At 44.1% G+C, this 25,997-nt stretch overlaps 2 protein-coding genes across 2 annotated transcripts in view; one reads left to right on the top strand and one right to left on the bottom strand.

The window, feature by feature from the left end:
* LOC117375930 (guanine nucleotide-binding protein G(q) subunit alpha) overlaps window positions 1-25,997 on the bottom strand; it is a 249,744-nt gene that overhangs the window by 164,849 nt on the left and 58,898 nt on the right. The gene's annotated exons all lie outside the window — the stretch shown is intronic.
* The window catches only part of stpg2 (sperm-tail PG-rich repeat containing 2), a 106,419-nt gene that overhangs the window by 71,053 nt on the left and 9,369 nt on the right, over window positions 1-25,997 (top strand). Inside the window, exons 12-13 of the mRNA XM_055224001.1 lie at window positions 11,452-11,602; window positions 18,580-18,695. Coding sequence (XP_055079976.1) covers window positions 11,452-11,602; window positions 18,580-18,695 — 267 coding nt within the window. The remainder of the gene's footprint in view (window positions 1-11,451; window positions 11,603-18,579; window positions 18,696-25,997) is intronic.

Below are 25,997 nucleotides of genomic sequence, written 5' to 3'. Positions count from 1 at the left end.
GTTTAGTCCTGGTTTAGACCTGGTTTAGAACTGGTTTAGTCCTGGTTTAGTCCTGGTTTAGACCTGGTTTAGTCCTGGTTTAGACCTGGTTTAGACCTGGTTTAGACCTGGTTTAGACCTGGTTTAGACCTGGTTTAGTCCTGGTTTAGTCTTGGTTTATTCCTTGTTTAGTCCTGGTTTAGTCTTGGTTTAGTCCTGGTTTAGTCCTGGTTTAATCCTGGTTTACTCCTGATTTAGTCCTGGTTTAATCCTGGTTTAGTCCTGGTTTAGTCCTGGTTTACTCCTGATTTAGTCCTGGTTTAATCCTGGTTTAGTCCTGGTTTAGACCTGGTTTAGTCCTGGTTTAGTCCTGGTTTAGATCTGGTTTAGTCCTGGTTTAGTCCTGGTTTAGTCTTGGTTTAGTCCTGGTTTAGACCTGGTTTATTCCTTGTTTAGTCCTGGTTTAGTCTTGGTTTAGTCCTGGTTTAGTCCTGGTTTACTCCTGATTTAGTCCTGGTTTAATCCTGGTTTAGTCCTGGTTTAGACCTGGTTTAGTCCTGGTTTAGTCCTGGTTTAGATCTGGTTTAGTCCTGGTTTAGTCCTGGTTTAGACCTGGTTTAGTCCTGGTTTAGACCTGGTTTAGTCCTGGTTTATTCTACATCATTCTAAACAGATTCTGGAAAGGTTCGTCTCTGTGAATCTGTCTTTTTTAGTATCGATACTGCTCAAACGAGTATCTAGTTTTGATAATAGTTTTGGTATCGACTAGTATCAGATTTTCGATACTTTGGACGACCCAGATTGTTCACGCCTGTGCAGCTATGCAAAAAAATGTCAAAGTAATGTGGCTAACACAAAAATGACAGCTAAAATGTCAAAGATTGAAAGAATTATTTTAATTTCATCGCACTTGGTCCAAACACAACACTCTGAAAATCCACTGATTCACTCACACGTGTCACCGGGTGTTTTTGATTATCTGATTTCATTTGTGCTGTAAACACATTTAGTAATTCGATTTTAACCGACATAGAAAACACAGGTGATACTTTGCAACTGAGGTGATGCTAACTGTAGGCACTGCTCTGTCTGAGGCTTTGTTAGACTTAAATCTGAACTTTATTTTAACACAATCCGACCAAATAAATTAATAAATAAATCGTTGGAACTTCAATAGTTAAGATGATTTTTACTGTTAAATAAGTCTGTCACACATAAAATTACAGTCACAAGCTAGCATTAGCATTAGCATTAGCCGACAGTTTTCCAGTTCATCACTCTCATCTCTTTGTGTAAAATCAAACTCCTAAACAGGACTTTGAACGCTCGGATTGAGCACAGGCTCCTGAAAATGTGCTGTTTAAATCCATTTGGTATTTTTTCTTGCATTTTCGGACGATCTTAAACATATTTGGCTGCGTTTGCTAATGCGTGTATCGTGTCACCGTGGTAACTGCTGATCACCGCCAGCGTGATCCCACTGCAAAAGACCAATAGTAATTATTTTATGTAAAGATCTAAGAGCATTTTTCATGACCACTATTGCGGTGTAGTTTGCTAGTGTTGTTTTATAATTACACATCACCTCATGAAGCACATTTTAAACACATCCAGACGCGTTAGAATTCATAAACTAATACAAGAACTGCGTGCATTTCACTTTGTTAAGATCTAAACTAGAAAGAGACTTTTTTTATTCAGTAAGACATAATATTTTGTTATTGGCAAAGAAAATCGTGCAGCCCCAGTAATAATTCTGTTTAATTTATCCAGCCAACGACCATTTTTTTTCACCTCGTCAAAGCTGCATCAAACTAGACGAAAACCCGAAATGTCTCTTTAACAAATCTATTCCGTTAGCGCTTTGCTGCGAGCCGTTCCCGTCCCTCTCGTGTCCAAACACACGGCTCCTCTGTCACATCTGTGGTCTCTGCAGACAGCTGTGGGAGCAGGTGAAGCCGACCGGAGCCAAGTCCTCTCACGGTCCAGCTGGAGTCCAGTCTGATCCAGTCTGGTCCAGGAGGAGATCTAAACCAGGGCTGAGCAGCTCTGGACCGGACCCAGGCTCAGGGATAAGCCGTTGGTCTCGTTGGGCAGAGACAGCTCACACTCGGGGGACGTACGTGTGACACTGAGCTGCAGATGAGACGGCTGTGGCTGGGTTTACACTGTCCCACACCGGTTTAGGACAGTTTTGTTTCTTGTCCATGTCATGTGGAGATGTGAGCAGATTCAGACAGAGCTTAATACAGTTGTCCCTCGTTTATATGGCGTCTCACCTTTCATGGCCTCGCTGTTTCGCTGATTTTTTTGGCATGTTTTTTACAGCACAGCACAGAACAAATTTACATAAACGTTGGATCTCAGTGTGACTCTGAAGTGCTGTACGTTTGCGATTTGTTTTCTCCCCGACAAAACCCACGATGTCGATGAAACGTTCTGCACCGACAAAGACGCCTACGAAGGTTTGAACTTTGAGAGAGTTTAAACGAGAGAGAAATGTGAGAAAATGTTAACGCCTGTGTGAGGAAAGTGTATAAAGTGTGTGGTGAGGGGTTTTACAGACAAAAACATAGAGAATAATGCTGATACTTCACGGATTTCGCCTATTGCGGGTTATTTTTAGAACGTGACCCCAGCGATAAACCAGGGACCAGTGTATATTGACAATTACAGTGTTTCAAATGAATTCATAAGCTGAACTTAAATTATCCATGTAGCAAATAAAAAATGCTGTGAGCGTCATCCTTGTATCGCCTTTGGGCTTTTGGAGCATGTAGCAAAGCCATGACCTGAATTAAAAAATAAAAAATAAATTCTAAAAAAAGCACTATGTCACGAAACAATAAAAAAATAATTATTTGCAAAATATCTGCAGAAATATTCATTTTCCCTGGTTAATGGGACTTTTGCTCCTGAACCTCTGCACTTCTTCATGTTTATGTCGGCGTTGAGGAAAGTCTCGATAAACGCGCGGTGTTTTGGCGCGTATACCGGCTTCCCCAAGTGTGACGCTTATTTTGAGCGATGAAAAATAGTAATATATTGTTTTATTTTAACATTTCAAGATCACAACAAGTTTCCAATTCAGAACTACAATTTAAAAAAGAACTAACGTCAACAAATTCTCTTTTGCTGTTGAGTGTTTCCATCTGGTATCCTGAAATGACCAAAAAAAACGACTGCACCGTTAAAACCGCAGCCCCCCGACCGCGGCGAGACAGTGAAATTCAAGTCTCCAGCAGACACAGTGATAAATGTGCTGTGCTCCTGTCAGCACACTGTCAGACGGGGCCTAAGTGCAGCTCATGTGGGCCCTTTAAAAGTCTCTAAACAAAGACACTATAAATATGTGAATGGAGGCAAAAGTGGAACATAATGGGTTTTCAATGGAGAAACTGGGATTAACTGCATTTTACATTATTGGTTGATTTCAGATGAGATTATGATAGGAACCGTCATCAGAAATGTTGAGTTTTGGTTTTAAGGGATAATAACTGTTGCCCCCACAATAGTTAATACACACTCAAACTTTTTAGAACAATTGTACCTTCATATTTTGCTCAACTACATGGACATAAATAGTGTACAGCCACTTTAATAGTTTACTATGTATTATTTTGTCCTTTTAAACCTTTATTTAACCAGGAGAACCTCACTGAAAGAGGCAGAGTCCTGATTTATCCGCTCCATTACGCTTGAATTCAGTCATCTCCATTCTGTAATTTTGAACATTGTGAAAACAGAGCATTTTAAAGTGTCTATAGAGTGAATGACAGTGATGCTTCTTGTGTGGAGCTCATTAGGCCTTTACCACAGAGCCCTCCACAGATGGCTGCATAAGTGTCTATGATGAGCCAGCAGCTGCTCACAATCTCACTGACAGCAACACAACACTTTATTCAAGCCTCTGCGCTTTTGTATCGCACTGAAAGGAAACCTGTGGGAGCAACAAGATGGATGCTCGCCACATCTGTCAAAGCAAATGCAACTGTCAGGCCGAGCTCATCAGAATCAGCGCAGACAATCATCACCACGCCCCAAGGTTAGCGGTTCGATTCCCACTACAGTAGTCCTTCGTTTATCTCTTGGGGGTCACGTTCTAAAAATAACCCGCAAAAGTAGTCAGCTTTATTTTTTACAGTTATTCTATATGTTTTTGGCTGTAAAACCCCTCACCACACACTTTGTACACTTTTCTGTTATATTATGGGATGTGCTGAACCCTACCTGTGCTGCAGTGTGGGCACAGACAATTAAAGGAGGTGCTCTATAAAAGGAGCAAACCTCAGTCTGCTCAAAGTGAGGGTGCTGCGTGTAGAAAAGGTGACCATGCTGATTTCAAATTCCTGTTTTTGTTCATATTTTTGGTGTTGGAAATAAATCCTCTGTTCCTCGTCAGACCGCTAAAGTTGCTATCCGGGCGATTACAGCAGGCGATTCCCTGTTAGCATTACTGCGATGACAAAACTCTGGCGTCTGAAAGTTGTGAAAAGCGCTTATACGTCGCAGCGGACAATTAGCATCCTCGAAATGCGTTAGGTAAGTGAGGAATAACTGTGGACTGCTGCAAAATGCAAACTGTTTAAAGGAGGCAAGTCCGCGCGATGTGATGAACAGCCGTCCGCGCACACCCACGCATGCACACAGCTAAAAAATGACAGCATATTTAAACCTGGACTAGACCGGGACTTAAGCATTAAAACAGGTCTAAAGTGAGTCCAAATTGAGGCTAAAATGCGCACGAACCAACACCAAATCAATTTTTTCCCATAGCTGTTCTGTATACTCCATAATACGATTTGCACAAGGCTACTCGTTAACTTGCTAGCATAAAAACTGAACATCGTTATCCCCCCATGCAGGTACAGTGGGCGTTACCGTTGCTATGTTAAGTGCATTCTCTTAAGAGGTAAATACATTCATTCTCTGTGAAATATGGAAATACTGGTTTTTAAAAATAGCTTTCTGTTCTGACTGTTTCTGAGTAATGAGGAGATGAGCAGTCACTCCCCAGCACGTGTTCTGTAGCCCATTAGTCAAAACTGTCACCGTACAAGCCAAGACAATGAGTTGGTCTGGTCAGTTTTCAGTACTACCGGTCATTACTGCCACTGCTAGAACGCTTTTAAACTGAAAATAACAAATAAAACGCATTTCAACTGTTGTGAAAAACACCGCAGAGAGAAAGGATTTTGATCAAGAACTCATTGTGGTTTTCACAATTGTGGAAATGTCCAGTTTAATTTATAGCACAACGAGATGTAGTCACTGGGTCCAAACAAGCTCCAGCCATCAACGGTATCGAATAAATTGGTGCCAAAGTGAGTAATAGGAGAAAGTGAGGCTTGGCACAAATACTACAACGTGTCCTCGTAATGAACGCTGATGTTGTGTTGACTGAAAATATGACATAAAGAAATGTAATTGTGGTAAACATGAATGGGCCTAGAACAGAACCTTGAGGAACACCACTGTAGAAAAAACACGCACAACTATAACGATGTATTAGCCATTGTGGACAGTTGCATTCAAGCTTAAAGGCGCAGTGTGTAAATTATTTGTGGAAGGTGTTAAAAGAGTTCAGAGCCGTGATATTACGGTGTTAGGGGCGGAGCCTTGTGCTGTTAACAGATCATCCTGCCTAATCTTTTGTTTGAGTGCGATGTAACTACTGTTTGTAATTGGGTATGAATGTTATATTTTGCCAAATTACTTACAAATGTGTGTTTTGTTTTTTTCGTTTCATTTGCTCCACCCCCCCCCCCCCCCCCCCCCCACACACACACACACACACACACACACACACCCACATCCCTGAAGTGTACAAATCCAGTTTCCCTGTTCCTTCTGACTGAGGACGACTCATTCGAAGACGGATCAGTGCATGACAGATGCACGTAGTACCTTTCAGAGGGTCTGCCACCTATTTGTCTCCACGGAGATGTTTATTCTTTGTCTGTAATGTTCCGCAATATGACATTAATTTTATCTACCATGCGTTTCTAGAATCACCAGTGTTTTATGTATCGAAAATACATGAATTCTTACTGTAAGCGGGGAAGTGGGGTCCTCTCTCCGCAGATCTGACCTGATTGCATCACCTGTTTGTCTCCACGGTGTAAGGCAAGCGAAAGTGCCATACTGCGGAACATTTCAGGCAAAGTAATAGAGCAGGTAGACACTCCATCTCTCAGTGTAATTATACTTTTGACCTGTTTTTTGTACCATTTAGTGTAAGTTTTATTGCCTACAGAATGTAATGTGACGTACAGTCTATACATCCTTTTATAAAATAGATATATTCTTAAATAACTTTTTTCATATGTGGTTCTGAGCCCTGACAGACTGGGCTCCTCTCGTTTTTCCACAAGCGTATTCCCTCTTCCACGTGTGACATATTGACTGTAAAATCCCGCTGACATTTTCCACAAATCACCTTAAACTACGGCACATCGCCACTTTAATTGGCTGCATTCTGTCCATTAGGCGTCAGTACGGTCGCTGGATCGCATCAATATTCCATTTGCACATTTGTCTGAGAGCTGCCTACCTGCCCGCCGCGCACGCTCCCCACACGTGCACTGTCGCACACACCGCTCCGTGCACGTCTCTGTCCGCTCATACGACATGCGCTGTCCAAGTGTCATGTAATTAAAGTCAACCTGAGCGCTGCCACTATAGCCCCGCGTGGCGTCCCCGTGTAATTATAGACCGTCGGGTCGCTCGACATGAGTGTGGAGTGCACGTGAGTGTGTGTGCACGAGGCGGAGCGCACGTGGGAGGGTGATGGGCTGACGCTGGCATACAGATTGGTGACAGATGCGTCTTCAGGTGAGGGAGCCGTACAGTTTGGGAGCATCCAAAATAAATAAAAAGAAAAAGGTCTCTCCAACGCTGCCAGGGACAAAGATGGAGAATTTCGACATAGCTAAAATCTGTGTAGCTCGTTCATGGACGAAAAAATCACCTCAAGATACCGGTAAAAGAACATTTTCTAGTTTACGTGTTTCATACAGTAAAATAATAGTGTAATAGCAGATAGTAAGGTGCTGTTTTGAATAATAAAATGTGTTCTCGTAGTATCTGACATAAAGAAATATAATTGTGGTAAACATTAATGGACCGAAAATAGAGCCTTGAGGAACACCCCCGTCGAGAAAAAAAAAGCAAATCTATACATTAGCCATTGTAAACAGTTACATAAAAGCTTAAATGGGCACTATACAACTATTTGGGGAACATTTGCAACCTATTTGTCTCCATGGAGATTATAAAAAAGAAAACATGGAGATTTTTGATATTACTAAAATCTGTCTGCATAATTATGCCCCAAAAATAACCTTAAGATACTGGTAAAAAAACATTTTCTAGTTGTGTTTCATAGAATAAAATAATAAGAATGTAATAAGAGACAGTAAGGTGTAGTTTTGAATAATAAAATGTGACATAATTATGGTAAAAATTAGTGGACCAAAAATAGAGCCTTGAGGAACACCCCTGTAGAGAAAAAAAATAGCAAATTTATACGTTAGCCATTGTGAACAGTTACATAAAATTTTAAACATGCACTATACAACTATTTGGAGGAGATCTGCTACCTACAGTATTTGTCTCCATGGAGATAATGAAAAAGAAAACAGGTCCCTGTAACACTCCCAGGGACAAACATGGAGATTTTTGACATAGCTAAAATCTGTATGCAAATGTATGACCCAAAAATAACCTCAAGATATGTGTAAATGAACATTTTTCACACTACAATTGCTGTCAGTGAGTTGACATTTAATTACAGAAAAAGACATTTTAAGTTCTTATGGAGACATATTTTTTTTCTGACTTCTACTTTTTTGTTTTATATCAGCTTCTATGCAGTGACAACTTGAAGTAATATGTAAGACGAGCTCTGATTCAACTCGTCTTTCACTTTCACGCAGAATACTTGACTTATGTTTGATGCCCTCTGCTGGCAACAGTGGAGAGTGAGACCTGCACATTTGCCTCGCGCAAGCAACTGAAATGGGGAAAATTCAGCCTATGAAGGAGGTGACGGGGGTTTGGTGTGCACTTATTGATCACAGCTGATGTCATCTACATTCCCTGGAGGTGTGACGCTAACTGTAGGCACAACTGTCAGAAGCTTTATTAGACCGGAAAGAACTGACTTAGCTGGAACTAAAAGAGCTGAGCAGATTTGTACAGTTAAACAAGTCTGTCAGACATGAAATTACAGTCACAAGCTAGCTAGCATTAGCCAACAGTTTTTCAGTTAGTCGCTGTCCCCTTTTTGTTGAAAGTCAAACACCGTGAACACTCATATTGATCACAGACGAGGGACAAGAGCCAGGTTTTTTCTGTTACGTTCTACTTTGCTACGAAATATCCAAACGGTAAATGCACAAATGTTGACCTTTACTGTTGGTATTAGACCCAAAAACAACCCCCCCATAGCAAAAGACAAAATTTAAATCTCGTCCAAGCTGCTTCTTCAGTTCTGGTCAGAGATAGAGAAAAGAAATGACTTGAGAGGGCAGTTAAAGAAGCTATTTTTGTTAGGAAAGAGAATCCTTCCTTAAACAATATACAACGCCATCCTCAGACCCAAAACAAACAGGAACAAAGAGAACAATAGGCGGCCATTAAGGCTTGAATAAGGTCGTTAAAGCTGAAACTGGAGACAATAGCTGTTTCCAGTTTCAGTGTAGTTATCCCCTCCCTTCAGACAGATAAAAGTCAGTATCCACCGGTAATTTGACCTGAACTGAAGAAACGGCTTGGACGATTTGTTCAGTTCACAGATTTAAATTTCATCTTTTGCTTTGGATCAGACCTGGACGACTGAGGAATTACACAGACATCACCCCCCCGTGCGTATTAATTAATATTGATCTATGCATTCTTGTGATGTCACCTGAAACCCACCAGCAGCAGGAGGAGGAGGAGCCTTTTGTGTCTTTGTCTGGGACTTCATCACTGTCTCGTTTTAAGCAGCAACAGGTCCGAGTACACTGTGTAACCCCGTCGACCAGCACGGCCTTAGATAAAAGCCCTACCCATACTGCCGCGTATGAATTTGAACAGTTGGCGTTATATCGCTAACTCCTGCTGCGCATCTATTCACCTTCGTACAAATGAGGGACATTGTCACTTTCTACCAGATACGATGCTTGAAATAAACGCAGGCTCATCACGTACACCATGAACACCAAATCAGAGCAATTTGATCCAGCTGACATTTCCCTCCTCAAATGAATGGCTTTCCGCACCCCACTGTTGATGTAATAACAGGCTAAACCCCGCGCATTCCCCATGATTACAGCCGGACGAACACCTGCGACGAGAGCCCCGAAGCGGCGGTCAGAGCCAATGACGCTCCACGTTCGGGACAAATGAAAAGTTACAGACGTTTTTCCCGGTTTGCCAGCCTCGGACGTGTTCTGAGTAAGTAGCGCGACGCGGCACCTCCAGCAGAGCCCGCACTTCCACGCACTCGCCCGGACTCATCAGACGTGGGAGACTTAATTACGAGTGAGACGTAACGACAGAGACGCTAATGGGAGCTGCGTCGTTGAGTTGAAATTACCTGTGAAACGCGACACCTTCCTCTAGCTGCGCGGAGATGGTCCAAACTGTGTCTGTTATGACTTTAGAATGTTATTAGTTCATGTAGTTATTAGCATTAGCATAATGAAGTGGAGGTGTAATGAAAGCGACGGTGATGTGCGCCGTAGGTGACAGTCAGATCTATTACACGGTCCAACTTGGAGTGAGGGGGGTGATTAGGTCAACTGCCTGTTTCAAGATAGAGTTTTTCATTCTGTCTTTTTCCTTCCTAAGAAAATAAACTAATCATTACGGCACATGTCATATTGACCTTATCCTGGGAGTTGCTACAGGGGGCGCCATCATCATTTGGATTGTATTATTTTGCACAGGGCTCCAGATCTCAAGAGTAAATAAGTTTGTTACAGACTTTCAACATTTTCCACCCAGAGAAACGGTGTATAGTCATCCCTCGCTATATCGCGGTTCACCTTTTGTGGTCTCGCTGTTTGGCAGATTTTTTTTCGTGCAATTTTACGTGTTTTTTTTTTACACTGTGTGAACGTGTATTGTGTCCTGCGTCCTGATTGGCTGTTGGACTGTAGACCATTGTGTCGTGCGTCCTGATTGGCTGTTGGACTGTAGACCATTGTGTCGTGCGTCCTGATTGGCTGTTGGACTGTAGACCATTGTGTCGTGCGTCCTGATTGGCTGTTGGACTGTAGACCATTGTGTCGTGCGTCCTGATTGGCTGTTGGACTGTAGACCATTGTGTCGTGCGTCCTGATTGGCTGTTGGACTGTAGACCATTGTGTCGTGCGTCCTGATTGGCTGTTGGACTGTAGACCATTGTCCATCAGTCTCCTCCGTGCCGTGTCTCCTGTCCAGTACAGAATGTGTTCAGACAAATTTACATAAACGTTGGATCTCAGTGTGACTCTGAAGTGCTGTACGTTTGCAATTTGTTTTCTCCCCGACAAAACCCACAATGTCGATGAAACGTTCTGCACCGACAAAGACGCCTACGAAGGTTTGAACTTTGAGAGAGTTTAAACGAGAGGGAAATGTGAGAAAATGTTAACGCCTGTGTGAGAAAAGTGTATAAAGTGTGTGGTGAGGGGTTTTACAGACAAAAACAGAGAGAATAATTGTAAAAAATAAAGCTGACTACATTGTTTGGCTCCAGTCAAATGAAGCTCATCGAGGCTAGCGCAGTCATAGCGGCTAATTTAGATCAGTGTTTCATATTTGAAATTTCAACTTCGAGTATCATAGCAACCAAAGAGCAAATGAGCGAGGCTGTTGAAGGTAACGCCCCTTCCTGCACCGCTAGTTTAGCAGTGAGTGGGCGCTTAGCAACACTGTTGATAAAACCTGTTGCTAGCGCTAGCAGGAGCGACCTCGGGGAAAGAAGTCGTCTGATTTGTCTGTTATTAATGTTCAGATCTTGATTTACAGACACAATAGTGAAATAAAAACCCCAGGATCATGTAGAGGATTAATACGAACATTTAAGACCAAAATGAGTCTGACAGCAGCAGGTTTTTCAACAGAAAGTGAATTGGAGTCAGAGTCGATGGAGGCGTATGGTCATGTCCATGTTTATATACAGTCTACAGTTACTATTCAATAATATTACTGCAGTAGAAGTAAAAAAAAAAGAAGAAAAGTATGGATAATTGCTCTAATATATTGCAGTATTTTTGTAAAAACTGAACAAAAATAGGTGAAAATGAGGGATACTTTATGCTTGTAGTACTGTCATGAACATAGAAGTAACTATATTTAATCTTTATACTCCAAAAATATTTAATAAAATGATTCAGACGTGGCTCTCTTGTGCATAAACCTGTAGGACACACTGCCTCTCGTTGAAAAGTTGCTGTAGTAAATGTATTTCTGTCCTTCCTCTGTGCCTCCTCTTCACAGGACACTCCGTCTCCAAACGCGTACGGCCGTTTGGAGAAGCCACGCTCGTTCTCTGAGCCCCGGAGTGAAGACGCTCGGAAACGCCAGGGCAGCTTCCTGTCCACAGCCCCGCGGGAAAACCTGTTCCTCCGTGCAGACCCGGACAGCCCAGGTACATCCGTCACCTGTGTCTCTTTTCACTGTGTGTGTTTTATTTTTATTAAACTGAACAAAACAGAAGATACATCCACACTACGGGCGGCAGTAGCTCAGTTAACGTAAAGTGTTCGTCCACTGATCTGAATGTTGGTGCGATTCAAGTTTTCACAGATGCTGCCGTTGTGTCCTTGGGCAAGACACTTAACCCAGGGCCTTGAAGATGAAAAAGCACTATACCAATGGACCCATCAGCGGAGGCGATCGGCTCTGCGGCGGCGCGTCTGGGTCCGCGGCGAGCCTTTAAGCTAGCCGGTGCATCCAGCGTAATTAAGTTGCTCCTAGTTTGTGGCTGATGTCTTTCTTCTTTTTCCGGATAATGACATCGCTACGCCACTGGAGCGGAGTCTTTGATTGGTTGACGCTGCTCATCAAACGCCAAAGAGTTGAGCTTTTTCAACTCTTGGACGCACGAACAGAGCGTCTGACGCCTGAACGCTCAAGACGTGTGGCCACCGTAGACTTTACACGTGAACGCCACGCTCCTGACGAACCAGTGTGAAAGGACCGTGAGAAGAACGAAGTTTATGAGGAGGGACGGGAGAGGAGGGACAGGGGAGGAGGGTCAGGAGAGGAGGGACAGGAGAGGAGGGACAGGAGAGGAGGGACAGGAGAGGAGGGACAGGAGAGGAGGGACAGGGGAGGAGGGACAGGAGAGAGTGAGGAGAGGAGGGACAGGAGAGAGTGAGGAGAGGAGGGACAGGAGAGGAGGGACAGGGGAGGAGGGACAGGAGAGGAGGGACAGGAGAGAGTGAGGAGAGGAGGGGCAGGAGAGGAGGGACAGGAGAGAGTGAGGAGAGGAGGGACAGGAGAGAGTGAGGAGAGGAGGGACAGGAGAGAGTGAGGAGAGGAGGGACAGGAGAGGAGGGACAGGAGAGAGTGAGGAGAGGAGGGACAGGAGAGAGTGAGGAGAGGAGGGACAGGAGTGAGTGAGGAGAGGAGGGACAGGAGAGAGTGAGGAGAGGAGGGACAGGAGAGGAGTGAGGAGAGGATGGACAGGAGAGGAGGGACAGGAGAGAGTGAGGAGAGGAGGGACAGGAGAGGAGGGACAGGAGAGGATGGACAGGAGAGAGTGAGGAGAGGAGGGACAGGAGAGGAGGGACAGGAGAGGAGGGACAGGAGAGGAGGGACAGGAGAGGATGGACAGGAGAGAGTGAGGAGAGAGTGAGGAGAGGAGGGACAGGAGAGAGTCAGGAGAGGAGGGACAGGAGAGGAGGGACAGGAGAGAGTGAGGAGAGGAGGGACAGGAGAGGAGGGACAGGAGAGGAGGGACAGGAGAGGAGGGACAGGAGAGGAGGGACAGGAGAGAGTGAGGAGAGGAGGGACAGGAGAGGAGTTTGTTTTTTTTCCTAGATGTTTTTATTTGTATTTCTGTTTGCTCAAACTAAGAACCTCTTCCTCCTCTTCCTCCTCACACCAGCATCCTCTGCACTCCCTCCTCTCTCCTCTTCCTCCTCTTCCTCATCTTCCTCCTCACACCAGTGTCCTCTGCACTCCCTCCTCTCTCCTCCTCCCTCCTCTTTCTCCTCACACCAGCGTCCTCTGCACTCCCTCCTCTCTCCTCTTCCTCCTCTTCCTCCTCACACCAGCATCCTCTGCACTCCCTCCTCTCTCCTCTTCCTCCTCTTCCTCCTCACACCAGCGTCCTCTCTCCTCTTCCTCCTCTTCCTCCTCACACCAGCGTCCTCTCACCTCTTCCTCCTCTTCCTCCTCTTCCTCCTCTTCCTCCTCTTCCTCCTCACACCAGCGTCCTCTCTCCTCTTCCTCCTCTTCCTCCTCGCTGGTCAATTAGCTGCGTCTCTGTGGGCTCCTAACCTAATATTTACCTCAATTACACTCCCATTGAAAATGTTGTTTCAAATTGATAGATTCATGACTTCGTTGTATAATTTATGTCTGGTCCTTCGCCCTGCGCCTCACCCCAGGAGCTCCACGACCCAATTTGCATATAAATAGATTTGGACTGTTTGGGCGCGTCGTCTGTGTAGTGTCCATTACAGCGGCATAATGTGACTCACACTCTGGTTTTGGGCTCATAAATATTGCAATGTTTGTGATATTTTAATAAACAATTTGACATATTTTAATGGTCAACACATAAAATGGAATTATCTTTATTCACCGGTTAAATTATGAAAAAGTGGACCAAAAACGTGGACCATAACGAACTAAATTAATACTTCTGACTCTGTGTCCAAACCTTTCAACAAAAAAGGATCTGAATTATTTTGCTCTCAATGCCCCAGAATAACTTGAAGGTTTTTTTTGGGTGAGTTCATGCAGAAAATATAATTATGACCAATCAGAACAAACGTATGACTGAATGTACGTGTAGAATATTAACATTTTACACTCAAAAAGTCTATTAACAGAACAGATGAAAGTATCAGCTTTATTTTGTACAATTATTCTCTATGTTTTTGTCTGTAAAACCCCTCACCACACACTTTATACACTTTATCATATTTTTTTTTAATTTAATGATACACAATCGATATCACAGGCTAATGTACCGATGTATTTTTTATATATTTTACCATATAATTCCGTCGCAGCACTTCATTTGTGTGGCTGTTTAGAGGAAAGAAACGTGTTTGTGCAGAACATTTGACATTTCCTTCAGTGTTTTGTTGATTAAAACAGGTGTGTTTCATATGAACTTCACACACACACTGGTTTAACACAAACTTTAGTCTCACAGTTGTTTCAGTGGATCTGACATTAAACTGCACATGTCTCTGCGTAAATGTAAATGTTCATTCATCTGCAGTAAAAAGACGATAAATCCACCAGTGATGTTTATATTTTTGTTGATCATTAAGGGTCACGGAAGCTTTTATTTTTCACTGAATCGAAAAAGTCCTGTATCGAGACGTGTATCGTATCGTGGCCTGTGTATCGAGGCATGTATCGTATCGTGGCCTGTGTATCGAGGCATGTATCATATCGTGGCCTGTGTATCGAGGCATGTATCGTATCGTGGCCTGTGTATCGAGGCATGTATCGTATCGTGGCCTGTGTATCGAGGCATGTATCGTATCGTGGCCTGTGTATCGAGGCGTGTATCGTATCGTGGCCTGTGTATCGAGGCGTGTATTGTACCGTGGCCTGTGTATCGAGGCATGTATCGTATCGTGGCCTGTGTATCGAGGCGTGTATCGTACCGTGGCCTGTGTATCGAGGCATGTATCGTATCGTGGCCTGTGTATCGAGGCATGTATCGTATCGTGGCCTGTGTATCGAGGCATGTATCGTATCGTGGCCTGTGTATCGAGGCATGTATCGTATCGTGGCCTGTGTATCGAGGCATGTATCGTATCGTGGCCTGTGTATCGAGGTATGTATCGTATCGGCAAAACCTTAATGATTCCTAGACTTATCAGAAACTCCTTTTAAATTGAAACTAATTGGATTTCAGCTTTGAAACTGGCGACCCAAACGAGAGAGTCATGTGACGCTCACAGCACACAGCACACAGCATTTCCATGGAAACGTCCAGGCCAAGGAAGAGTGTTTGGAGATACGATATTTTAAAGACAACCAAAAATTCTATTTGTTTGGCTAAAAAGTTTAAACTAAAATACTAATGTACAGTATTTTCCGGAGTATACGTCACTCTGGAGTATAAGTCACAGCAGCCAAAAAATGCATAATAATAAGAAAAAAACACATATAAAACACATATAAGTCGCACTGGACTATAAGTCACATTATTGGGGAAATTTATTTTACAAAATCCAAGACCAAGAACAGACATTTTATCTTTAAATCAAGTCGCTAACGTAACACATTTATATTTATTCAGCGACATGAAGCACAGACAGAACTGAACACGTGTCTGGTTTGTTAACGTAAGATATTAACAGTTAATCAGATAAATAAAGAAGAAAAAACAACAACAAGTTTACTCTGGATCTCACTCCAAATCAATAAATCCACTAAATTCTTCACTTCTGAACAACTCCACCCACTCCAGAGGTCCAGTTTTTCTCAGATGTTTTTTAAATGACCGTAATGTTGAAATTATATACTTGAATAATTTCACATATAAGTCTCATCTGAGTATAAGTCGCACCCTCGGACAAACTATGGAAAAAGTGACACATATAGTCCAGAAAATAGGGTCAGTCCTGTGTGGAAGTAACTGGGTAAATGATGCTTTTCTAACTTTTCTTAAAAACTCTTTCTTTCCTGACCTTAAATACATTCACCACAATGAGACAAATGTTTTATTTTCCCAGATGTGTGTGGGTGAGTGAGCCTCGCACCAGAGCAGACTTCATTATAATCATTAAGTGAGTCTCTCTTCACGCCTCAGTTTGTGGATGTGTTCAGTCCTGTAGAGTTACATGGACTCTGGTCACACCCTGAGGCTCTGCTTAATGCCTACAGCACTTTTTTCTATTCAAAACATATTAAAAATCCAATTTGAACTCAAATCTTGGAGAGAAGAGTGTTGCATTTAGAGATCACACTGAACTGTCAATGAACTCCACCCGACGGTGAACTTAGATTTAATCAGAAGAGCAAAAGGCTGCGTTTAACTGCTTGTTTCTAAAATACTTATTAAAAACTTTCCTTTCCTAAACCTCTGACTCGAGGAAGTAAAACACAAAATTGACTTTGCATACATGCTTTGTGGAACTAATCCAGGGAACGTGCATAGATTTTAGAAACTTTTGTCTTGGATTATAACTTGCTGAATAGACTAACACAACTTTAGGTGTAGCTTTGATGAGAATTTGTGTGTTTGGCTGAATCCAGTGTGAATATTATGGATCAGTTTGTAAAGTGAAGAGCAGGTGTAATGCAAACCCGACGTTTTTGAGCCTCGTGCCATCTTATAATGTCGTTCCCTCGCAGGTCTGAAGAGATTAAAGACGTCATCCTTGCATGTCTGAGTAATCTAGAGATCTGTCCTGGGCCCTATTCAAACCCTCCTCATACCCATGCTCCCACGCGACAATTCTCAAAAAAAAGAATTGTCTGTCGCTATATCACGGTTCACCTTCCATGGTCTCATTGTTTCACAGATTTTTTTTTTTTTTTTGTGCAATTTTACTTTACTTTTTTTACAGTGTATGATTGTGCATTGTGTCGTGCGTCCTGATTGGCTGTTGGACTGTAGACCATTGTGTCGTGCGTCCTGATTGGCTGTTGGACTGTAGACCATTGTGTCGTGCGTCCTGATTGGCTGTTGGACTGTAGACCATTGTGTCGTGCGTCCTGATTGGCTGTTGGACTGTAGACCATTGTGTCGTGCGTCCTGATTGGCTGTTGGACTGTAGACCATTGTCCATCAGTCTCCTCCGTGCCGTGTCTCCTGTCCAGTACAGAATGTGTTCAGACAAATTTACATAAATGTTGGATCTCAGTGTGACTCTGAAGTGCTGTACGTTTGCAATTTGTTTTCTCCCCGATAAAACCCACGATGTCGACGAAACGTTCTGCACCGACAAAGACGCCTACGAAGGTTTGAACTTTGAGAGAGTTTAAACGAGAGAGAAATGTGAGAAAATGTTAACGCCTGTGTGAGAAAAGTGTATAAAGTGTGTGGTGAGGGGTTTTACACACAAAAACAGAGAGAATAATGTAAAAAATAAAGCTGATACTTCACAGATTTTGCGTATTGTGGGTTATTAACCCCTGCGATAAACCAGGGACCACTGTACTTGACAAACCTGATGTGATGTGCAGTAGTTTCATTAGTGGGACGCAGCTGATTGTGTTGTGATAGAGCTCTGAAGGGGGAGCGAGTTAGCATGGAGAGCAAAGGGAAGGGGAGACTGTCAAAAATGAAAGTGAAACTTATATAACATGTTTATACGTTATTTTTGGGGCAAATATTTTCTAAACAAAGCCTGATATGTCAGATCTCAGACGGTAAGCGAGGTCGGGACGGTCAGTACTGTGCCACAGGGGGGCGCCAGTGGCAAAAAACTGTTGTTGTGTCCTCAGATGAGATACTCGAAGCACATTGCCTAGTGTGAATGTGGTGTGTGTGTTGGTGGTGGTCAGAATGTGGAGTGAATGAAGAACACACCAAACTGTAAACCATCTTTGTGTGTCTGTGGATGTATTTATTATTATTATTATTAATATTAAATATGTTCTGTGTGCGTTTATAGAAGTACAACAGCACCTCTTTAAGCTCCACACGGAGTATAGTATTAGTACAGTTTTGTAGATTAGTCTGGTCTTCTTCAGGTTTCATGGGCACAGACATGAACATACAAAATTATAACATGGTCAAAAGTTATTATCAGTCAATTCATGTTTTTGGCACAATTTTGAGGCATTTTAACCATTGAAAAAATGTTATTCCAATTTCAAATCTTTACTTTTGATTCGTTAACTGTGGCTATACTGTCTGTGTGGTTCTGTACATCTGCATAAACTGTGGCCCGGGGACCAAATGCGGCACTCAGACCAATTTTTCTTGGCCCTGAAGCTTCCAGGTGAATTGGCCCGTATCACCTCAAACAGCACGTTTTACTGTACATTTCTGAAAATCGACTTTAACAAGCCTATATTGAATATTTAATGTGTCGCATTGAGGATGTGAGCGTGAATAAAGGTCTAGTGGTTCAGTCTAACTTGTAATAATAACACAGATTTGAAGTATTCACTGTATTGGTGACCAGTCTGTGGCCCTCAGTCGGCCCTCGGCTTTGTCTGTGTTTTTATATGTGGCCCTTAATGAGAAAAGTTTGGACACTTCTGGCATAAATCATCCAGCAGGTTCCATTGAAAAATAAACTTCATTCTGTCAACTGGACATAACATAAATAAATACAATTAAAATATAAGAATTATATAATATTTTCTTTTACTATGGCGACAGTCCTAATATCCTCTGGTCACACGTCAAACCCAAGATCATTTACACTATTTGTAACGCTCGTTGTGTTGTGTTCTCATTCTGACGCGCAGGTCCAGGTCAGTACAACCCCAGACTGACCCCCGTCCCACAGAAGTCGCTCATCGTGTCCAAAGACGAGAGATTCAAAGTCCAACTGAGCGCTGTCCCTGGCCCTGGAACTTACCAGGTACAACACACCCCCTCTGCTGTTCAGAGCAACACACACCCCCTCTGCTGTTCAGAGCAACACACACACCCCCTAAGGTAACACATAAACAATGAATACGTATCTGGTATGTTTACATAAGACATTAACAGTTTATCAGATACGCTAATGTAACATATGTGTCTTGTCCACAAATATGAGAGACACAGAGTTGTTTTCACTGATGTTTACTGTGGTCTTATTTCATCACAGTTCACACCGTAGAACAAACACATTAAATATAACAAAAGCTCTGGATCATATCACATAAACACACAAACTGCACATGAACACATGGAAAATATACAAACCTCTTTGGCCTGTAAACCCAAAACTTTCTAATTTACTTTTCAGTTGTTTCTTAAATAGTGCTCTGTCAGGTCAGACTTCACATTAGCGTAAAAGGCTGAATTGGAAAACAGGAAGTAGTTTTTGTGACCTTAAACTAAACTTATGATGAACTAAACTTTTACAATATTGTTCCAAATGAAAACATATCACCTTTATGGTTTTATAAATGAAGGGGAAATAAATAAGGGAAATTAAATATGAAATGTATAAAAGAAAGTGAGTAAAGTAAATTTTCTTACAAGTATTACAAACACACCAGCGCCATCTAGAGGTCAAATAAGTGAACTGTATCATGTATAACCAATGTGACATAACACATATGTAAACACATGAAGCACAGACAGAACTGAACACGTGTCTGGTTTGTTAACGTAAGATATTAACAGTTAATCAGATAAATAAAGCAGAAAAAACAACAACAAGTTTACTCTGGATCTCACTCCAAATCGATAAATCTGTTGAATTCTTCATCCTCGGTGTCACTTCTGAACAACTCCACCCACTCCGGAAGTAGCTGAAACGTCGCTCTGTAAGTAGACGGCTGTCAGACTGGTACAAGTCTAGAGCGCCCTCATGTGGTTGTCATTGTGACAGTAACAAATATGTGAAATTATATGTTTGAATAATTTCACATATAAGTCACAGCCCCGGACAAACTATGAAAAAAGTGACACTTATAGTCTGAGTAAAAGTCTGTTTTGTTTCTGTTTAGGAAATTAACATTGAAATCCATTTATTATTAAAAATGTTTTTACTGGTGCACTAACCTCTCTCTGGTGGAGGGTCTGTGAGCTGCTGGTCTCCATGGAGATGTTTGCCTGGAATGTCCCACAGTATGGCGTTACACTTCAAATCCATTCCACATTCTTTAAAAATGTTCCTATAGCTAAAACATATTACTGTGAGCAGTCTTGCCTCTACACAGATCTGACATGTAACACGGCCTGATGGTCCCATGAGCTTGTCTCCATGGAGACAGATGTTTAAAGCCAAGCTGTGGAGCTTTCTTAGCAGTTACATTAATAAGATAAACAAAAATCTAATGGAAAACTGAGATTAAATATTAGATTTTTGTTTTTATTTTTTTTATTTTTTTTGCCATACTGCTTAGCCCTTTGTCATCTACACTCATTTACCCACAATGCCCTTGTTCCAACCCACTCGCTGCCTGTGTGAATGAGGCTGTGTTTGTGTGCGGAGCCATTATGTGGAGCACTGAACCTATTGGATTGCTCTCATGGACCTTGAGCTGTGCAGAATAACATTGATTTGTGAAAAAGCCGGAGCTCCGACGCTGTGGTCTGAAGACGGAGTTTTTCTGGCGGTGAAACTGGAGACTGGAGCTCGGTCTCACTCAAGGACACGTTCTCCGCTCAATTTGCTCCAATTCAACTGCTGCTTAACTGAAAGAGGGAAAAGTGTGTCTATGATCTAATACCTGGAACTAAACTGGAACTAAACTGGGACTAAACTGGGACTAAACCAGGACTAAACCAGGACTGAACCTGGACTAAACCAGGACTAAACCAGGACTAAACCAGGACTAAACCAGGACTGAACCAGGACTGAACCAGGACTGAACCAGGACTAAACCAGGACTAAACCAGGACTAAACCACATCTGAACCAGGACTAAACCAGGACTGAACCACATCTAAACCAGGACTAAACCACGTCTAAACCAGGACTGAACCAGGACTAAACCAGGACTAAACCAGGACTAAACCACGTCTAAACCAGGACTGAACCAGGACTAAACCAGGACTAAACCAGGACTAAACCAGGACTGAACCAGGACTGAACCAGGACTAAACCAGGACTAAACCAGGACTAAACCAGGACTAAACCAGGACTAAACCAGGACTGAACCAGGACTGAACCAGGACTAAACCAGGACTAAACCAGGACTAAACCAGGACTAAACCACATCTAAACCAGGACTAAACCAGGACTGAACCACATCTAAACCAGGACTAAACCACGTCTAAACCAGGACTGAACCAGGACTAAACCAGGACTAAACCAGGACTAAACCACGTCTAAACCAGGACTGAACCAGGACTAAACCAGGACTAAACTAGGACTGAACCAGGACTAAACCAGGACTAAACCAGGACTAAACCAGGACTAAACCAGGACTAAACCAGGACTAAACCACGTCTAAACCAGGACTAAACCACATCTAAACCAGGACTAAACCAGGACTAAACCACATCTAAACCAGGACTAAACCAGGACTAAACCACATCTAAACCAGGACTAAACCACGTCTAAACCAGGACTAAACCAGGACTAAACCACATCTAAACCAGGACTAAACCACGTCTAAACCAGGACTAAACCAGGACTAAACCAGGACTAAACCAGGACTAAACCACGTCTAAACCAGGACTAAACCACATCTAAATCAGGACTAAACCAGGACTAAACCACGTCTAAACCAGGACTAAACCAGGACTAAACCAGGACTAAACCAGGACTAAACCAGAACTAAACCAGGACTGAACCAGGACTGAAACAGGACTGAACCAGGACTAAACAAGGACTGACCCAGGACTAAACCAGGACTAAACCACGTCTAAACCAGGACTAAACCAGGACTAAACCACATCTAAACCAGGACTAAACCACATCTAAACCAGGACTAAACAAGGACTAAACCAGGACTAAACCAGGACTAAACCACGTCTAAACCAGGACTAAACCAGGACTAAACCAGGACTAAACCAGGTCTGTTTTAACCTCTGAGTTTGCTTTTACCCTGGACTTTTGCGTATCATCTTCTGTGTTTGTCCAATCATGTGGTGCAAATGGAGTTCATTAAATATTCTGTATTGTGTTTGAGTCCCCTCCCTATGCTACCCGCACTCCCCTTCAGAGCACTATCTCAACACAATCAGCTGCATCACACTAATGAAACTACTGCACATCAGGTTTGTCACGTTATAGTGCATTGTTTTGTGTCATGTTTTTGTATATTTGTGGATGCATGGGTGACGTAGGCTTGTGGGCGGAGCCTCGTACAGACTCGTACAGCAGCTAACGTTAAATAGGGTTCAAATAGAGCCCGGGAGAGATCGCTGGATTACTCAAACATGCATGGATGACATCTAAAACCTCTCCAGCCGTGTTTTTGATGAGGGAATGTTGTGGTAACATGGTAGAAAGCTCCAAAAAGTAGATTCTTTAAAATGTTTTGGGAGTTTTGACACTGTGTGAGAAGATCGTGGGATCACAAATGTGCCCAGAGCAGAGCGAACACAAACACACCTCATTTATTTGCATGAAAAATGTAATTATAATCAAATAAGCGCCATCGATACAAGGAAAAGTCCAGATATCGGCAAACGGCAAGATGACTCAAGCCTTAGTCGGTGTCCCAGGATGTAGCCTCTGATAATACATTTTACTTTCAATCATAAATACAGAACATGTGGATTCTTGCTTTGGCCTTCTCATAAATGAACTGAGTGAAAAAGTGCAGAGGAAAGATGATTGAAGTGAGCGGAGAGCAGTTCTGAACTTTAAAACACGACACAGACGCCACTAAGATCTCAAGTGGATAAAACCATTTGAATGGTGCAGACAGCAGCGGATGGAGTCTGTGAAGAGCCTAGAGTGAAACTCAGCGCGTTCCTAATGCGTTCTGATGGCCACAGTCGCAAGCGGAGATGGTGGGTCTAATGAGAGCACTTAGTTCGTCGGGGGTACTGTGAACATTTCATAAACTCCTGGACAAGTGGGGCTGATTTTCTCTTCTACAGGATGAGATTCAGTTGTACCAGAAACAGAGATGAAAAGCAATGATATTTTGGCATTTATTAACCAAATAACTGCAGTTTGTAAGATTTGCATTTGTGTCTTCTACATTTGACCCATCCTTCAGTGTCTCTGGGCACCAGGACCAGTGCGTCCCATATCCAGATCTTGAGAGAGTCTTGAATAGAATTATTAACTGATGGATTTGACCTACTGGAGTCAAACCCAGAACCTTCTTGTTGTGTGGCGCAAGTGCTAACAACTCAGCGACCACTCAGCCTCGAGGAGACGGAGCAGAGAGGACGGCTGTTACATTTACTGTGTCATCTTACAAAAAAAGGCCTTTTTGTCAAAAGAATAAAATAAAAGCATGTTTTTTTCATTATCTTTATATTTATTACACTGACATGAGTTCTTACTCTGCATGGACTTGCATCTCCACAAACCTGACTCTGGAGGAGGGCCTGCTTGTTTCCATGGAAATGTTGTTCCACCATATGGCTTAAAGCCTTTTCTCCTTGGAGAATGTTGGTTTTAACTTGCTATTTCCATAGAAACTTTCCATCACCTGAAAGTTACACACTGGGGCTTTAATCTGAAGTAAACTGTAAATGGCAAATTATTATTTAGTGACACTTGAATAGAATGATGTTTTTTGTATTTTGTGTGTTCAGTTTCATCTCTTGAGTGTTTGTGTTATAAAAATGTCCCGCTGATTCTTCTGTTTCATGCAGTAAAACATGTTCATTATTATAACGACTGAGAGCATCAAAGTAAAGAGCAGCTTTAATTAAAGTCTGTGATGTCGACTCATCCACGTCCTTTGACTTCACACAGATGATGAGACGTTTACATCAAATCAAATCTGTCTGACACGCTCCACTCCTCCTCTGTGGGACGGGAGTCTGAGGGACCAGGGTCTGTGTGGGACTGGGGTCTTTGTGGGAATGGGGTCTGTGTGGGACTGGGGTCTGTGTGGGACTGGGGTCTGTGTGGGACTGGGGTCTGTGTGGGACCGGGGTCTGTGTGGGACCGGGGTCTTTGTGGGACTGGGGTCTGTGTGGGACTGGGGTCTGTGTGGGAGCAGGGTCTGTGTGGGACTGGGGCCTTTGTGGGACTGGGGTCTGTGTGGGACTGGGGTCTGTGTGGGACTGGGGTCTTTGTGGGAATGGGGTCTGTGTGGGACTGGGGTCTGTGTGGGACTGGGGTCTTTGTGGGAATGGGGTCTGTGTGGGACTGGGGTCTGTGTGGGACCGGGGTCTGTGTGGGACTGGGGTCTGTGTGGGACTGGGGCCTTTGTGGGACTGGGGTCTGTGTGGGACGGGAGTCAGAGGGACCAGGGTCTGTGTGGGACTGGGGTCTTTGTGGGACTGGGGTCTGTGTGGGACTGGGGTCTGTGTGGGACCGGGGTCTGTGTGGGACTGGGGTCTGTGTGGGACTGGGGCCTTTGTGGGACTGGGGTCTGTGTGGGACTGGGGTCTGTGTGGGACTGGGGTCTTTGTGGGACTGGGGTCTGTGTGGGACTGGGGTCTGTGTGGGACCGGGGTCTGTGTGGGACCGGGGCCTTTGTGGGACTGGGGTCTGTGTGGGACTGGGGTCTGTGTGGGACTGGGTCTGTGTGGGACTGGGGCCTTTGTGGGACCGGGGTCTGTGTGGGACCGGGGTCTTTGTGGGAATGGGGTCTCTGTGGGACTGGGGTCTGTGTGGGACTGGGGTCTGTGTGGGACTGGGGTCTGTGTGGGACCGGGGTCTGTGTGGGACCGGGGTCTTTGTGGGACTGGGGTCTGTGTGGGACTGGGGTCTGTGTGGGAGCAGGGTCTGTGTGGGACTGGGGCCTTTGTGGGACTGGGGTCTGTGTGGGACTGGGGTCTGTGTGGGACTGGGGTCTTTGTGGGAATGGGGTCTGTGTGGGACTGGGGTCTGTGTGGGACTGGGGTCTGTGTGGGACCGGGGTCTTTGTGGGACCGGGGTCTGTGTGGGACTGGGGTCTGTGTGGGAGCAGGGTCTGTGTGGGACTGGGGCCTTTGTGGGACTGGGGTCTGTGTGGGACTGGGGTCTGTGTGGGACTGGGGTCTTTGTGGGAATGGGGTCTGTGTGGGACTGGGGTCTGTGTGGGACTGGGGTCTGTGTGGGACTGGGGTCTTTGTGGGAATGGGGTCTGTGTGGGACTGGGGTCTGTGTGGGACTGGGGCCTTTGTGGGACTGGGGTCTGTGTGGGACGGGAGTCAGAGGGACCAGGGTCTGTGTGGGACTGGGGTCTTTGTGGGACTGGGGTCTGTGTGGGACTGGGGTCTGTGTGGGACCGGGGTCTGTGTGGGACTGGGGTCTGTGTGGGACTGGGGCCTTTGTGGGACTGGGGTCTGTGTGGGACTGGGGTCTTTGTGGGAATAGGGTCTGTGTGGGACTGGGGTCTGTGTGGGACTGGGGTCTGTGTGGGACCGGGGTCTGTGTGGGACCGGGGCCTTTGTGGGACTGGGGTCTGTGTGGGACTGGGGTCTGTGTGGGACTGGGTCTGTGTGGGACTGGGGCCTTTGTGGGACCGGGGTCTGTGTGGGACCGGGGTCTGTGTGGGACCGGGGTCTTTGTGGGAATGGGGTCTGTGTGGGAGCAGGGTCTGTGTGGGAGCAGGGTCTGTGTGGGACTGGGGTCTGTGTGGGACTGGGGTCTGTGTTGGAGCAGGGTCTGTGTGGGACTGGAGCTGTATTTTTGCCATATTTGACGAGGACATTCTGAGGGAACCGGCTTTTACCATCAGGAAATAATCAAGAACCAACTCGTCTGGTTCAGTCCCATGTCTCGACTCGAGCTGTTCTAATGTTTCAATAGACAGGTGCAGCAGGTGTGACAGGTGCAGCAGGTGTGACAGGTGCAGCAGGTGTGACAGGTGCAGCAGGTGTGACAGGTGCAGCAGGTGTGACAGGTGCGCGACAGGTGTGTGACAGATGAGACAGTACACTGATATTCTACCCACACAAGAGAAGCAGAGGACATGTTTTTGCATTTGAAAGTGGACTAAGGTTGAACATTGTTGTTGGGATGTTTACTCGGGACTTAAAGGGGCGGTATACAGCCTGCACTAGTACCTCTTTAAACGACACATATTAACATTCCAAAAACTTGACTTTTGTTTGAATCTTGTGCAGAGAACCCACACCCCCTGAGCCATCACAAAACA

Source organism: Periophthalmus magnuspinnatus, chromosome 9 (assembly GCF_009829125.3).
Source record: "Periophthalmus magnuspinnatus isolate fPerMag1 chromosome 9, fPerMag1.2.pri, whole genome shotgun sequence".
NCBI lineage: Eukaryota > Metazoa > Chordata > Actinopteri > Gobiiformes > Gobiidae > Periophthalmus > Periophthalmus magnuspinnatus.
The sequence above is the reverse complement of the archived record's forward strand: the minus strand, read 5'-3'. Positions and strand labels throughout refer to the sequence as shown.